Below are 15,525 nucleotides of genomic sequence, written 5' to 3'. Positions count from 1 at the left end.
ACAGAAAAAGCTGTGGTTCACGTGGCAAACTGCTGGCCTTGATAAAGCTTAAGGACAGTCCCCAGGCCTTGAATTCCAGCCCTGGGACTGCCCCCCCCCCCACAAAAAAAAGAATTTTGGGGGCTGGTGGTGACAGCTAAGAAACAGACTAATGGCCTAGTATATGCAAAGCCCTGAGTACAAACCCTGGCTCTCCCCCTCTCCAAAAGAAAAACAAAAATTCTAGACAAGCACTGTGGTACATGCCTGCCAGTATCAGCTACAATGCAGGAATTGGAGCCTGGTAACACAGTGAAACAAAATGGAAGAGGGGGATGCTGGGTCGGGTGGCGCAGTTATATTCAGGAAGACAGATGTCTGAGGACAGATCAGGCAAAAAAGTTATTTTGACCCAATCTCAACCCATTAGCTGAGTGTGGTGGTGTATATGTCACCCCAGGAGGCAGGAAGGTTAAGTAGAAGGATCTCTGTCCAAGACCACAGCAAGGTAAGAACATGAGGCTCTCCCAGAGAACTAAAGCAAGAGTGTGGTCTTAGCTCAAAGGGTACAATACATACCTAGCACACTTCAGTAAGCAGCTATCATCCCCCAAGAAAAACATCCTGAATTCTAAGAGGTGTGGGATAAATTTGCCAGCAGACAAATTCCCTCCCAGACCCTATCTTTTGTCATGCTTCCCATAATGAAGATAACACAGTAAAAACTGAAACTAAGAAAGAGAAACAGAAGTTCTTAAATCTGGACACCAAGAAGCCTTTCTTTGAAGTGTGGGAAGGTGGGTGAAGACCAAAAGTTCTGAAGTCTTTGAACCAGTAAAGATGATCACTAGATTAGTGGGCAATGACCTTGAGATACGGAAATTAACAGCCTGTACTGTGGATATCTAGCACGCCTCCCTTCCTGGTATTTTTTCCCTGAACAATAAAGACCTACCTGGCTCTAATCACAAATAGGTCTGGGGTCCACGTGTAGATAAATGTAGAGCTTGCACTTGTTAGGATTTAAATCCGAGCATCCTCCACCCTTGAAAAACCAGTCTTGGGCTTGAACTCAGAGCCTGGGCACTGTCCTTGAGCTTTCTCAAATGGGCTCCATCCCTAGCACAGGTGTACAAATGTGGGACCAGTGGTTCTTATAATCTCAAGCATCAGGAGGGCTGAGGTAGAATCTTGTTTGACTGAGCTATACTAGGAGTGGGAGGTGTGTATGTGTACTGGAGGCGGGGAGGGTGTTGAGAAACTCTCAGAAAAAAAGAACTGAAAGTTTGGTGTCAAGTAAAGGGAAGTGTTGATCATCAGGTCCCCTGGTGATTCAGGTTACCTAGTTACTATTTGACCTTTCTGGTTTTTCTGGGAATTGAACTCAGGCTTGGGTGCCATCCCTGAGCTTTTGTGCTCTGTCAAGCCACACCTCCACTTTCAACTTTTTGTAGTTAACTGGATAAAGTCTCAGACTTTCAAGTCTATACTGGCTTTGAACTGTGATTTTCAGTTCTCCATTCTTACATCTACACTTCTAGCTTTTTGCTGGCTAATTGGAGATTTAAGGTCTCACAAACTTGTTCAGATCTAAGCCTACATAATTAGGATTTCAGAACAGCTTTCGATCCTTCCCCCTTCTCCCCTTCTGGTGCTAGGGCTTCCTAGGAATGTGTCTTGTTTTTGTTTTTGCCAGCCCTGGGTCTTGAACTCAGGGCCTGGGCACCATCCTTGGACACTTTTTGCTCAAGGCTAGCAATCTGCCACTTGAGCCACAGCACCACCATCATTACAATCCCATGCCTGCCATTTTAAGAGATTAATACACTATACACACATGAATCACCATGCTTTTTTTTGTTGGTCTGTCAGGACTTTTAAGTTTGGACTTGGGCACTGTCCCTGAGCTCTTCAGCTCAGGGCTACTTACTACCCTACCTCTTGAGCCACAGCACCACTTCCTATTTTCTGGTGGTTAACTGGAGATAAGAACCTCAGGCGTTAGTGCCCAGGCTGGCTTTGAACCTTGACCCGCAGATCTCAGCCTCCTGAGTAACAGTGGCATGAGCACAGTGCTTTTGTCCCTTTGTTCTTTCAAAGATAGTACTCTAGTGCTCTATCACTTGAACCACAGTGCTACTTTCCTGGTGGTTAGAGATGAGTTTCCTGGATTTTCCTGCCTAGGCTGACTTTGAACCAAGATTCTCAGATCTCAGCCTCCCAAGTAGCTAGGTTTATAGATGTGAGTCACCTGTACCTGGCTCTTGCCTGTTGAGATAAGATCTGGGGTTGTTTTTGACTAGTGCTAATTTTTTAACTTTTTTTTTTTAAATACAGAACCCAGGGCCTCATGCACACTGGGCAAGCAACAAGCGACATTCCCTATTCCCTGGTACTGAGGTTCTAGACCTCTTCTTGTTAGAATTACAGGAACCTGTCTTAAAGCTGTTAAAGGAAATGTTCAAAAACAGGCTTCGTATCACAGCCAATAGCTGCAATAGTATTAAGTAATACTAACTCAGGCCAGGATTTGAGGTTTTTTTGTGTATGTTGGTAATGGGACTTGCTAGATTTGGGGCCTTCTCTGGCTTTCATTCACCAACCCACCAGCTTGGGTCATGCATTTATTTGGCAATGATAAAAGTTGTTGCCTTCTGGTAGTGAGGATCTAGAAAGAAAGACTGTTTACAGACAAAACTGAGTGGTAGAGGTAGAGACTTGTTTGCAAGCTGTTTGGAGCTCAAGGCTGAACACCAATATGCAAACCTCCTATTTGCACATTTCCATGGTGATTCAACTCCTTTCAAGATAACAGGATAAGACTTTTTAAATTGACCTGCTCATTACTTCCTTTTTGGCAGCCGAAGGGGGTGGGAGTGCAAAGACAAACTTCACATCAAAAGATACAGAATGAAGCCGGGCTAGGTGGCTAACGCTTGTAATCCTAGCTACTCAGGAGACTGAGATCTGAGGATTGTCGTTCAAAGCCAGCCTGAGCACTAAAGCCCACGAGTCTCATCTACAATTAACCACTAGAAAACTGGAAGTTGGCGTAGTGGCTCAAGGACTAGGGCAGTAGCCTTAAAATGAAGAGCTCAGGGACAGTGCCCAGGCCCAGAGTTCAAGCTCCACAACCGACCCCCCCCCAATATATGTGTGTGTGTGTGTGTGTGTGTGTGTGTGTGTGTGTGTGTATACATATATGTACACATATATACATATACATGAGAGATGGAGAAAATGCTGTAATAAAACATTACCTCAAAGAAAAATTAGGGCGAGGATTGCATGCCTGTAATATTACATAAGCACTAGGAAATCTGAAGAAGGATGAGACTGAATAGCTTGGTCTACAAAGCAATATCCTGCCTTAAAACAAAAGTATAGGGGAAAAAAAAATCAGGAATTATCCAAAGTGAAGCAATATATTTCATTACACTTTTTAATTTAAATGAAAGGTCCTTTGTTCTAAGGTAAAGCAGTTTTGTAGGACTTTGCTTTTAATTCACCTACCCATATTTGCTCAGCTGACTTCCCTAGAAGGCTTAAGAGAGGAGAGGGATAAAGCATATTGATTAGAAAAGACCCGTACCACACCTCACATTTGAAAAAAAAAAAAAAAAAAGATTTATTTGTTTTTCAGGAAGAACAGGAAGTTAGGGAAACATTTCAGTTTACAACTCACATTAATTTGCAGTTGGTCCTAACCCTCCTGGAACAGCTGTCAAAAAACATTAGCTGTTTAACCAGAACCAAGGTGTTTACTCCCCAATAGAACGTACACAAATAATATACTACAAGACTGCATGTTTTTCCCTGAGAGAAGTGTAAGACAAGTTGCTGAGAGAGAGCCATCTTTCTAAGCAGCCCTCTTTCCATCCTGGAGGATGTGCCTGAACTATGCACCTAGTCAGCACTTAGACCACATTCCTCTTCTCCCTATCAATTTGCCGCTCCCTTCTTCCCAAATCACCTGGGCTCCTAAAGAGCTCTCACTGCTATGGACCTAAAACATCACCTAAGATCCTGTCTATATTTCAGCAGTCATGCCTAGTGAGTTGGGGAAGGAGGGCTCCTAAACACCAATTTTCGTTTCTGTACTCATTTCTACAACCGGGTATGGGGGATGATATAGGCCTTCTAGTCACCTTAACAAGATCTTATGTCCATTTAAAAACTAAATAAAGTGCTTTAGGTCCTTAGAGATAGACATGATATAAATAAATGGTTTATGATCGAGAATGATAAATACATGGGTAAAAACAGCTCTAACAAGATGACCTTAATAGCTCCAAGACAGGCAGGCAGGGCAATTCTTCCCAATTACATTCTTAGTCATTTTATTCATGACTATTTTTATCGAGAGTCCACAGACTAAAGGTCATGTTCTGAGGCTTTCAAATGTATCTAGTTTTAACATAGAGCTCTCTTCAGTTTAAAGTAGCTTTTATATTACTCTTTGAAGTTTAACTGAGCCCACCTTTACATAAATTTCAAGTGAGCACATTAAAGCGAAGAAAATTAGAGAAAAAACAAAAATGATGTTCTCGCTTCTGAAAATTCCTAAGACTTTTGAAACTTCTTACTCAAAGATGGGATAAATCAACTGAAAGACATCAAGGAAAACAGATTCCCTCCCTCTCACCCTCATGCTTGTCAAAGCATGAAGGAGGGAAGTATCACCTCCCAAGAAAATTATCAATTCATGAGAGATGGTCTGTGGGCTTCTGAGAGATTGTGTGTGATGTTCTGGGGGTGCGGGGAAGGGTATCAAAGTATAGAAAACTACAAGGGCTACTTACTGATAGTTCTAGGATGGCAAAGATGTAAAAACAATATAAATATCTGTAACAAGCAGCAAATATCTCAAGGAAAGCCAAGAAATTAAAGGTTAAGTTCAATAGTACATCAGGTCTGAAATCCAAACAGGTATCAATGAAAAACTCAAGACAAAGCCTGGGAATCATTAATAGAAAAGAAACAATAAGTAGGTTTTATTGATAATACCAGGCTTAAACCTGTGTTTAACAAGCAAGCCACATAATAGCACCATGGTTAAGACTCTAGCCTGCTTTTCCAAGCTGTCATTTTACAATTTATTAAGTAAACAGGGATCAAATGTCTCTTATTCCCCCCCCCATGTGATCTTTTTATACACACACTGCCAGTAAGTCCCTCTTGGAACAGCTGAAAATCTTTTTAGTAAAAGCTTTAAAGATGAGCTCATAAATTCAGTTTAGGTTTCCCTAGTTAAATTAGGTCAAATGGAAGGAACTCCAGTGAGTGGTTGCCTAATCAGAGCCCATTATTTTTAAGTTATCCGCCCATTCCAACCCTCAACCATAAAACTCCACTTTCACTCAATTATTGAAAACCTACATACAACAAAGCAGAAGGACTAATTTTAATTCCTCAATCTCTCAATCATGTTCTCAAAAGAAAAATCTATGGAAAGAATACTTACCAAAACCAGATTGGAAAATTAAGCCCATACAGTTACCAACCAGGTTGCACACACTTACATCAACTGGTTTTGTATACATTCTACAACAGACCAGGACAAAGTTTAGAAAAGATTTAAGAAATAGATTCCTAACTACAGAAGTTGAAAATTTCAAAAGGGTATGAAAAAAAAACTAAAAACTTCCGTCCCTTTTATGTTGCTCAAAGAAATAAACTCTGTAAAAATATATACAATTTTTACAGACAAATAGATTTATAAGTTCTTCCGTCTTAAAAATTGAGGATATTCTGCACTGGTAACTAATTAGTGAACTTCAAGTCAAGTATTCTTGGCCATTACTAGGCTAATAAACTAAGAATCATTCAAACTAAGTCAAAATAGAACAGGCATAAAAAGTCCTGAACACTTTTGACTTTGTCTTCAAGACATATACCTGGGAAAGCTAATTGAAAATACAAAAAGCTTCCCTTCACACACTGTTGTACAGAACTGAGGCTTCTAGTCATAGTTAGATTACCTGTAGCTTAAGTCCATTTTACAAAGGTCACTGGCGTTGTTAGTGCTTTGCTTTTAACACTTTAGGAAAGTAATGAATTTGGTGGGCATATTGAATGAATTCTGGCTAGCCTAGCTATTGGACACATTTCTGGTTTTAGACGAGATGTTCTTTCCACCCTACCATCTTCACTAAATCCACGTCTTCCTCCATGGCCTCCCAATCAAAGTTTGCTTGTTGCTGAAAGTGAACTCTGCTTCTTTCAGACAGTGACTCTTCAAGGGGGACTACTTTTCCCACGTGTTTATTCTTGTTAGCCATAATCCTCTTGCCACTTTCTTTCTCGCTACATTGCTAGAATGGAATTCTTGGAGGTTACAGCCCCGGCAGCTTGAAGTCCAAGTTCATAAATACATTTGATTTCAGATGTATGTAGTTTTGGTGGCTGGAGTTGGTTAAGAGTCAACTATTGCATTTATATGGCTATCTTATGAGATAAGCCAAACCAGCTCCTACTCCAGCAACACCTGCAAAAGCCAGCAGCACATTTCTGATGCTGCCTTCTAGGTCCTCTACATGGAAGAACTCCACAAACCCATCCTAGAAAACAAAACAAAACAAAAGCACATTTTCAAGCATGGGTTTCTGCTATCTTAACACTAGAAAAACGAATTAGAAAATCTAAAGTACCTCCCCCACATTCCCCACACAAACCATCATGGAATAATTATTTACTCCAGGGCTTGGAGGAAACAAAATTTCCAGTCCTTCATTAACTGGGCACATACAGCAGTTAAGATTTAATTTTACTCCACTACCTTGGTCATGAGCATAATCTAGACAAAGGGACTGTGACAGTTCCCAATATTTAGTTTATAAAAGACAAAACCCCCAGCTTTGCTCACATTCCCAATACACTACACCTCACCCAACATGGCTAGTTTCTCATTGTGGTTGAGTACACACACACACACACACACACCCCTTCACCAGAACCACCTGAATTGTATGGTCAAGTTGCAGGCCCTACTCCTTATTCCATCAAAATGAAAAGGCCCTTAGAAATTTATTCGGCTTGAATGCAATGATCTGAAGATTACCCAACTGAATTACAGCATGAATAATCTGCAGAAACCAAGGCTTCAGGTACAGTTCAAGACCAACATACCACACTCTCCCTACCCCCACCTCCAACACACACCACGGGCCCATTTAACCAGTTTACAAGCAACAAGAGATCTGTTTTAAAAGTTTGCAAACTGGGTGAGGCATCATAAAAACCTCTAGCCATCCCAACCTTATCCTTCAAAATTCTTTTCCACTCCAAGGCCCGATTCAACCTTAAGGCAAACTTACCCAGCCTCTTTGTTTGACTAGCCAGTCTCGTTTTGTCCTTACGAGAACATCTGTGATACTTTCTGCTAGTGGTTCGATGCAGCTTTCTTGGTTTATACTCTTCAAGTGTTTGGCCACAAAGGCACCAAAAGAAATTAGAGTCACAATCCTACCCCAGTTTGTTACGCCATCACTGAAAACATGGATCATTACTCGAGATAAAGATTTGACATCGTCTTCGTTTTTGATGTCCAGTTTCCGAAGCATGCCTGAGAGGAAGAAAAAGCATGCAAAGTCCTCAATGGACTCCTTTGTCTGAACCAGGGCACGGCTCCCCAGCCCACCAGCGGCGGGGGAAATCACTATCTGGGTTCTTGAGGCACTGAGGCCGACCTCTCTGGAAAACTGACATCCCACCCTTTCCGGTCTTTGAACGCAATTCCAAAAGAACTGAGATGGGCGGAAACAATGACTCACGACCAGAAGGTTCTGGTTTTAGAAACAGGATCAGCCTTTTCCACCCGGCTGGTTCCGGGCTGATGAGCGGAGGGGAGGTGGGAAAAGGGGGGGGAGCGCGGCCTCGGTGCCTAAGGACGCCTTACCTTGGAAGGCCGTCTCGTGGTTGCGCTGCACCCCGTCCCCGACCCGCCGCAGGGTCTCCAGCGCCTTCCGGCTGGCCGCGCCGGCCCCGCCCAGCGGCTTGGCGTCCTTGGCGCCGGTGGCCTGTTCCCGAAGGTAGCGACAGATGATCTCCAGCGACTGCCGGTACAACTCGTCGTCCTCCTCCTCCGCGGGGGGCGGCGTCGAGGGGAGCGAGCCGTCCGTGCTGGAGTTCTTACTGGCTTCCCCAACCAGCTCTAGCAGGGGAAGGACGGCCGGCCTCTTCCCCAGGGGCTCGGGCTCGTAGCCGTCCAGCTCCTCCTCGGGCGACATGATGGCGCCGGCGGCCGCCGCTTCCATCTCCTCAGGCGTCGGCGCACGGTGGGTGGGCGCGAAGAACGCCCACTTCGACGGGGTCCCGGTGACGTCGGGGAGCTCGGCGCCAATGGGCGCGGGCCGCGCGACCCTCCGGGCGTCCGGCGCCAGAGTGGCCGGGGGGCTCGCGCCGGCGCTTCCGCCAATCCCCACGCCGGCTTCCCCTCCCCCCGCCTCCCGCCGGGCCGGGGCCTCCTCCGCGGTCAAGAGCCGCGCTCCCGGCGCGGCGGCGGCGGCGGCGGCGGCGGCGGCCCCACTGCCGGCGGCCAGCCCGGCGCCCCCACAGTAGAAGTTGAGTCCGATTACCGCGTTCTTCCTGAAGCCCAACATCGCCTGGCCCGCAAGCTGCCGCCGCCGCCCTGCGCACAACGGGGAAGGCCGCGACTCCTTACTTTGAGGAAGCGGAAGTAAGGAGTGAGGGAGCTGGTCCAGATCGCGGCTTTAGGGCCAGCGCGACGCTGCGGCGTCAGAGAAACGAACCTAGTTCCTCCCCTTAAAAGGGGAGAGGGGCGGGGCTTCCGGAGAGCTGCGCCCGGCACGGCGCGGCAGGGGCGGGGCCGGGCCCGGCCCGGCTGGGGCCTTCCGGTCCGGCCGCTGGCTGCCGGTTACGTAACGTCGTCTGGGGGGCCGGGCCGCGAGGGCTCGGGGCTCCCCCGCCGCGGACCTGAGGGGCCTCCTCGTGGCCGGGCCGTTGACTCACTCGACTAGCTGCGCTGCGCCAGGGGGCTGTCACCCTGAGGGTCGAGGGGAGGGGACGGGGAAGGTCCGTGATGGACGGGGAAGAAGTCAGCAGAGGACACTGGGGACTTGGAGTTATTTTCCCTTTTTTCTTTTCATTTTCAGCCTAGCATTGTTTTGAGATGGAAACGCACCGTGGACTTGGGTAATAATAATAATGAAATAAAAGAACTATTCATGTGTAAGCTAGACTTTGTTCCTGCCTTTCCCCCATCCCTGGTCCAGTTTCTGGTGTTCGGAGACTGTTAGCCCATTTATTTCGGTACTGCACATTTCACGTGTAAGGATAAATCCTTTGAGAACAAGGCAGTGGATGCCAACTAATATTCATTGACGTGACCTGTTAAGATCTGTAAAAATAACAGGCTAAAATTTGAGAACCAGTATTTGAGGAACTATACAGGACAGGGATGAGGAAGTTTTCTTTCAAATAAGAAGATTGGGAGCCTATAACATAGTTACATTTTGGACCAGAATCTAAAACCATAGAGTTTTAATGTTGAAGGATGGAGAGAAACATTTTTTAGTTACAGTGAATAAGAACCACTTCTCTAAGGCACTTCTAATCACGAAAATCAACTAAATGTGAAATAAAATACATGCTGCATGTAAGCTATCAACATTGGAGATGAAAGGTCGGGAAATTCATTTGGGGCTGGAAGAACCAGAGAAAGATTTTGTAAACAGTTAAGTTTTCTGTTTTCTAAAGTACTGTTTATCAGGTCATGAAAAGGAGAGAGAATGAGGAAATACCAAAAAGGAGGTTCTTCCTTTAAAAGAAATATAAGCCTCAAGCCAGGTGCCTATGGCTCGTTTATAATCCTAGCTTACTCAGGAGCCTGAGGTTCAGAGGGCCCAGAAATTAAGGTCAATACAAGTATGTTCACTGGATTGGTCTCCAAAATAACCATCAAAATCTAGAGCTAGAGGTGTGGCTCAAGTGGAAGAGTGTCAGTCTAGCAAGCATAAGGCACTGAATTCAAACTCCAGTTTATTCAAGGAAAAAAAAGAATAGAAACGTCACATTAGGACTAGAGGCATAGCTATAGTTGGCAGTACACCAGTCACGAGCAAGTTTCACATTATAAGCTGGAAATAGCTCAACGTGACATGCACACTGCTTGTCCTCAAACTTCCAGTAAGCTCCCTAACCCTTTCTCTCAGCTGATAATTTACTTCACTGAGAAAACTAAAGCAATGAGAGGAATAAAAATTCTTCACCACTAAATTCTACTGCTTATTGCTTCTATTCCCATTCTGCCTTTTTTTCTTTTCTTTTTTTGTGGGTCATGGGGCTTGTACTGGGCCTGTGCGCTGTCCCTGAGCTTTTCAGCCCAAGGCTACCACCCTACCCTTGAGCCAAGCTCCACTTCCCATTTTCTAGAGGTTAATTGTGCCTGGGCTGGCTTTGAACTTTGATCCTCAGATCTCAGCCTCCTGAGTAGCTAGGATTACAGGCATGAGCCACTGTGCTGGCTTGTCCCTTAGCTTTTACAAGGCTAGTATTCCTACACTAGAGCCACAGATCCATTTCCAGTTTTGCTGGCTAATTGGAGATAAGAGTCGCACAGACTGCTTGGACTGTGACCCGAAGATCTCAGCTTCCTGGGTCATTAGGATTACAGCATGAGCCACTGTGCCCAGCTTCTGCCTCCTTTTTCTATGGTTAAATTGAATAGTTTGTTTATTGGTGGTGCATTTGCCTACTCAAGTACTTGAAGTTATCCCTTTATATTCTCCCATCAGGCCCTGAGTTTCCCATCATTTTGTGTATGTGTGTGTGTGTAAACTTCCCTATCAGCATACAAATGGTATACTTTCTCATATCCCTAAAAAAGCAGCTAAATTATTTGTTGCTTCCCCTCCTACCCCCTTTTCTTTTTTTTTTTCCCTTCTTTTGCCAGTCCTTGAACTTAGTCTGGGCATCATCCTTGAGTTTCTTTTGCCCAAGGCTAGCACTCTACCAGTTGAGCCACAGCACTACTGCCAGCTTTTTCTGTTTAGGTGGTACTGAAGAATCGAACCCAAGGCTTCATGCATGCTAGGCAAGCACTCCACCACTAAACTGTAATGCCAACTCTTGATGTTCTTTACAGCAAAACTCTTTACCGCCTCATCTCTTTTCACTCTTAAGAAACTCCAAGATTTCATTCCCACCATACCACTGAAACCACTCTTGTCAAGGTTATCAGTGACCTTCATATGGCCTCGTTATAGGGGTCAGTTTGCAACCAAACTTTTTTTTCTGGTCAGTCATGGGACTTGAACTCTGGTCCTGGGCACTGTCCCTGAGCTCTTCAGCTTAAGTTACTGCCCTACCCGTCACTTCCAGTTTTCTGAAGATTAATTGAAGAGTCTCACAGATTTTAGTGCCCGGGCTGGCTTTGAACCCTGATCTTCAGATCTCAGCCTCCTGAGTAGCTAGGATTACAGGTGTGAGCCACCACGCCTGACTTCCAAACTCTCTTAATTGACTGCAAGCAGCATCCCCATGGCTGCTCAGTCTTTTCTAAAAGCGCTTCATATGCCTTCTGGGCACTATATACTCCTGGTTTTCATTCTTGCACACTGTTCTTCAGGTTTACTCATCTTTCATTGTACTTTCCACTTGATGGAAACATCAGCTTCCTTTTGCAACTCTAGTCATGCCTGACCCATGACAGATGCTCTACTTCTGAGTGGATAAATCTGAATATTTACTAATATGAGATATATAAAGTTTAGAAAAGTGGGTAAGGCCATGTTATTGAGGTCTGTGAAGGGCAAAGAGTTTTGAACTCCTGTAGGTGTTTGGTAATACCTCAACACTAGAATAACGTGCTATATTCTCTAATTTAGCTTTTTGTATTTTGTTGGTCACTTGTGGGTCTTGACTTAGGGCCTCAGTACTGTCCCTGAGCCTCTTTGTGCTCAAGGCCAGCATTCTACCACTTGAGCCACAGTACCACTCCAGTTTTTGAGATAATTTGATTAATTGGATATAAGAATCTCACCGGGACTTTCCTGCCCAGGCTGGCTTCAAACTGCAGTCCTCAGATCTCAGCCTCCTGAGTAGCTAGGATTGTAGGCATGAGCCCCTGGTACCTGGCGAGTTTCATTACTCTTAATTGTGGGGTTTAAAATACATTAAGAAAGAAAAGAATGGAGGCAAAGAAGTAGATTGGCCTACTGTAATAGTTAAGAAGTGATGATGATGATGATGACCTGTATAAGCCTAATGGTTTAAGAATCTGAGGCAGGAAGACTGCAAATTCAAAGCCAGCTTGGGTTACATTGTGAGACCAAAAAACACAGAAACAAACAAAATAATACCTTACACCTAGGTGACTGTAGTGGAAATTGAAAGGATATATTTTAGACACAGTTCATAGAGCTTCATGAGTAAGAGGGATGAGAGCAGAATGTGACATTATTTTAAGACAAAAAGAAAAGGTATCTATATATTTTTTGGTGAGTCATGGGGCTTGAACTAGGCCTGGGCGCTGTCCCTGAGCTCTTCAGCTCAAGGCTACCACCCTACCTTGAGCCAAGCCCCACTTCCCTGTTTTCTAGAAGTTAATTGGAGATAAGAGTCGAAGGTCCTTTTGTTCCTGGTCTGGCTTTGAACCTTGATCCTCAGATCTCAGCCTCCTGAATAGTTAGGATTACAGGCGTGAGCCACCGTGTCAGGCTAGGTATCCATATTATACTAGATTAATGGGGTTGATACCATCCAGACTTCTACAGAATTACTGCTGTCATTAAAGTGTTTTGCAGCATGAAACAGGGAATCGGTGAGATTCCAAGGTCCTGTCCTTGGGGGGAAAGGAGGTTTTTGAGATAATCTCCCTACCTACATTTCTCAGGCTGGCTCAAACTCCTGGGGTAAAGTGGTCCTCCTCCCTCAGCCTCCAGAATAGCTTGGAGTATAGGCTATACCTGCTACCACACCCAGCATCAAGTCCCTTATTTTAAGGAGGAAAAATGACATTTGCTATTAGTAATTAAAGATTTTAAGCAAAAATTAGTATTTTGGAATTATTTTGGAAGACATCTGTTACAGTGAACTTGATGGCTATCTGATGCTTAAATGATTTTTTGTGGCTCATTGATGGTGGCTCACACCTCGGTCAGTCAGACCATATTACTGAGGTCTATGAAAGGCAAAGAGCTTTGAACTCCTGTAGGTCATGGGACTTGAACTTAGGGCATGGGTACTGTCCTGGAGTTTTTTGTTTTGTTTTGTTTTTTTGTTAAAGGCTCTCACTCTACCACTTTGAGCCACAACTCTACTTTGTTTTTTGGTGGGCAACTGGAGATGAGTCTCATGGTCCTCTCCTGCCCAGGCTGGCTTTGAACCAAGATTCTTATATCTTAGCCTCCAGAGTAGATAACATTACAGGCGTGAATCACCAACACCTGCCTTATTAGTTTGGTTTCTAATGAATGGTATATGTGTGTCAACATTTAGATATTTGAAATATCCATTTGAGTGAACCAATATTTTTTAGATGACTAATGCATTACATCACAAGTCTAGGAGCAGTAGACAAGAGGGAGAAGAAGCTGCTTCCTGGGAATCTAGTTGTGACATTTTATAATTGGGAAATGTTCTTATAACGATGTGTATATTTCACATTTGGAGAAAATTATGAAGAATAGGAAAGACAAAAGGACCTATAGGGGCTGAGAGTTTGGCCTAGTGGTAGAGTGCTTGCCTAGCATGCACGAAGACCCGGGTTCAATTCCTTGGTACCACATACATAGAAAAAAGCCGGAAGTGGTGCTGAGGCTCAAGTGGTAGAGCTCTAGCCTTGAGAAAGTCCAAGGACAGTGCTCAGGCCCTGAGCTCAAGCCCAGGACTGGCAAAAAAAAAAAAAAAAAAAAAGGGACCTGTAATTGATAAACACTCCAGGAAGCATCAGCAAGGTACTCACAGAAACATGTGACAGAAAAGAAAACATGGGGCCAGACTTCCACATGGCTTACCCCTATAATCCTTCTAGTTACGAGGCTGAGATCTAAGGACCATGGTTTGAAGCCAGCCGGGAAAAAAAAGTCAAAGAGGCTCTCTAATTAGCCAGCAAAATGGCAGACTGAAGTAGCAGAGCAGCAGCTATGAGAAGAACAACAACAAAAAAAGGCTGAGTAAGTGTACAAGTCCCTAAATTCAAGCCCTGGGTATTGGCACAAATACTTAAAAAGGAATCTAGAAGCTGGGCATGGTGGCTCATGCCTATAATCCTAGCTACTCAGGAGGCTGATATTTGAGGATTGAGGTTCAAAGCCAGCCCAGGCACTAAAGTCTGTAATACTCTTATCTCCAATTAATCATTAGAAAACAAAAAGTAGGGCTATGGCTCAGGGCTGGGGTGGAATCCTTGAGCTGAAGTGCTCAGGGGCAGCATTCAGGCCCAGAGTTCAACCCCATGATCCCCCCTCCCCCTACACACACACACACACACACACACACACACACACACACACACACACACACACACACACACACACACACACACACAGGAATCTAGAGTACCTTCCAAGGTTTCTATAGTAGGAGATGAAATAATTATCAAAAGAGATCTTGGTCCCTTCCCCGGGGGGGGGGGGGGGGGAAGCTGGGTACCAGTGGTTCATGCCTGCAATTCTAGCTATCCAAGAGGCTGAGATCTGAAGATCTCAGAAGCCCGCCCATGCAAACAAATCTGACAGGCTTCTTATTACCAATTAACCAACAAAAAAGTCAGAAGTAGAGGTTCAGGCAGGGTGCTGTGGCTCACACCTGTAGTCCTACTCTGAGATATGAGGATCAAGGTTTAAAGCTAACCCAAGCAGGAAACTCCACCAGACTCTTGTTCTTTTGGTTAAGCACCCCAAAAAGCCAGAAGTGTAGCTGTGGCTCTTGAGCAAATAAGGGAGAGTGCCCTGGTTCTGAGTCTAAGCCCTAAGATCAGCATACAGAAAAATGCAGGCCCTAGGAAGAACTATTCACTCCTATTAATTTGGGATATGTTCCAGATGTGTGTTTAAAGAAATCTCCATAGCAACTGTCCATTTTCTTTCTTGCTATGACAACACAGCTTACACTGTTTAAATGTGGGCAATAGTGAGGACAAGTGTAGGCTAGAGAAAGCAAGTGGGACCACCAAGTCAAGGGGAAATAGTGCCAAAAAAGGCAGATTCTTTTGGTATGCCCTTACCCACCAACTTTCCCATATCCAACTCAGGGGGTCCCCTTTCCTACACTGGGGATCCAACCTAGGGCTTTATGCATGTTAGGCAAGCACTCTACTGATCCTTACCTCCAGCCCAGAGAAGACTTTAGGCCCTGTTCTTGATTCACAGCAGTCATAGCTCAGAGCTAAACCCAGAACACATTATGTCTTATTTTTACCAGTTATGTAAATTCCTATCCAATTGGGAGATCCCCTTGGTGCAAGAGGGGAAGGGTAGAAGCTTTTGCTTCCTATTTTTACCCCAGGTGCCACTTTCGAGGCCACTGGGTGCAAGGGTTGGAAGATTCTTTCTGATAGTGTGCCCAGAGGTAAAGGTGAGGACA

The 15,525-nt window shown here is 44.6% G+C and overlaps 1 protein-coding gene across 1 annotated transcript; it reads right to left on the bottom strand.

Annotated features, from left to right (window-relative positions):
* Window positions 1–3,589: 3,589 nt before the first annotated feature.
* Mcl1 (MCL1 apoptosis regulator, BCL2 family member) lies at window positions 3,590–9,289 on the bottom strand. The gene is made up of 3 exons (XM_090341079.1): window positions 7,877–9,289; window positions 7,296–7,543; window positions 3,590–6,539 (listed from the first exon to the last, which is right to left on the bottom strand). Exons 1-3 carry the CDS (start codon window positions 8,577–8,579, stop codon window positions 6,423–6,425), a joined length of 1,068 nt encoding a protein of 355 aa, XP_090197205.1. The 5' UTR covers window positions 8,580–9,289; the 3' UTR covers window positions 3,590–6,422.
* Window positions 9,290–15,525: the final 6,236 nt, after the last annotated feature.

Source organism: Megascapheus bottae, chromosome 10 (genome assembly GCF_031878675.1).
Source record: "Megascapheus bottae isolate mThoBot1 chromosome 10, mThoBot2.hap1, whole genome shotgun sequence".
Taxonomy (NCBI): domain Eukaryota; kingdom Metazoa; phylum Chordata; class Mammalia; order Rodentia; family Geomyidae; genus Megascapheus; species Megascapheus bottae.
This window is presented reverse-complemented; position numbering and strand designations above follow the sequence as displayed.

What these genes read in the sequence shown, in the direction of transcription:
- Mcl1 (XM_090341079.1), bottom strand. Translation starts at nt 8,579, where the DNA reads ATGTTGGGCTTCAGGAAGAACGCGGTAATCGGACTCAACTTCTACTGT. An exon ending in CCACGAGACGGCCTTCCAAG is followed by an intron (nt 7,544 to 7,876) that starts GTAAGGCGTCCT and finishes TCTTCCTCTCAG; the next exon opens with GCATGCTTCGGAAACTGGAC. An exon ending in TAGTCAAACAAAGAGGCTGG is followed by an intron (nt 6,540 to 7,295) that starts GTAAGTTTGCCT and finishes TTTGTTTTCTAG; the next exon opens with GATGGGTTTGTGGAGTTCTT.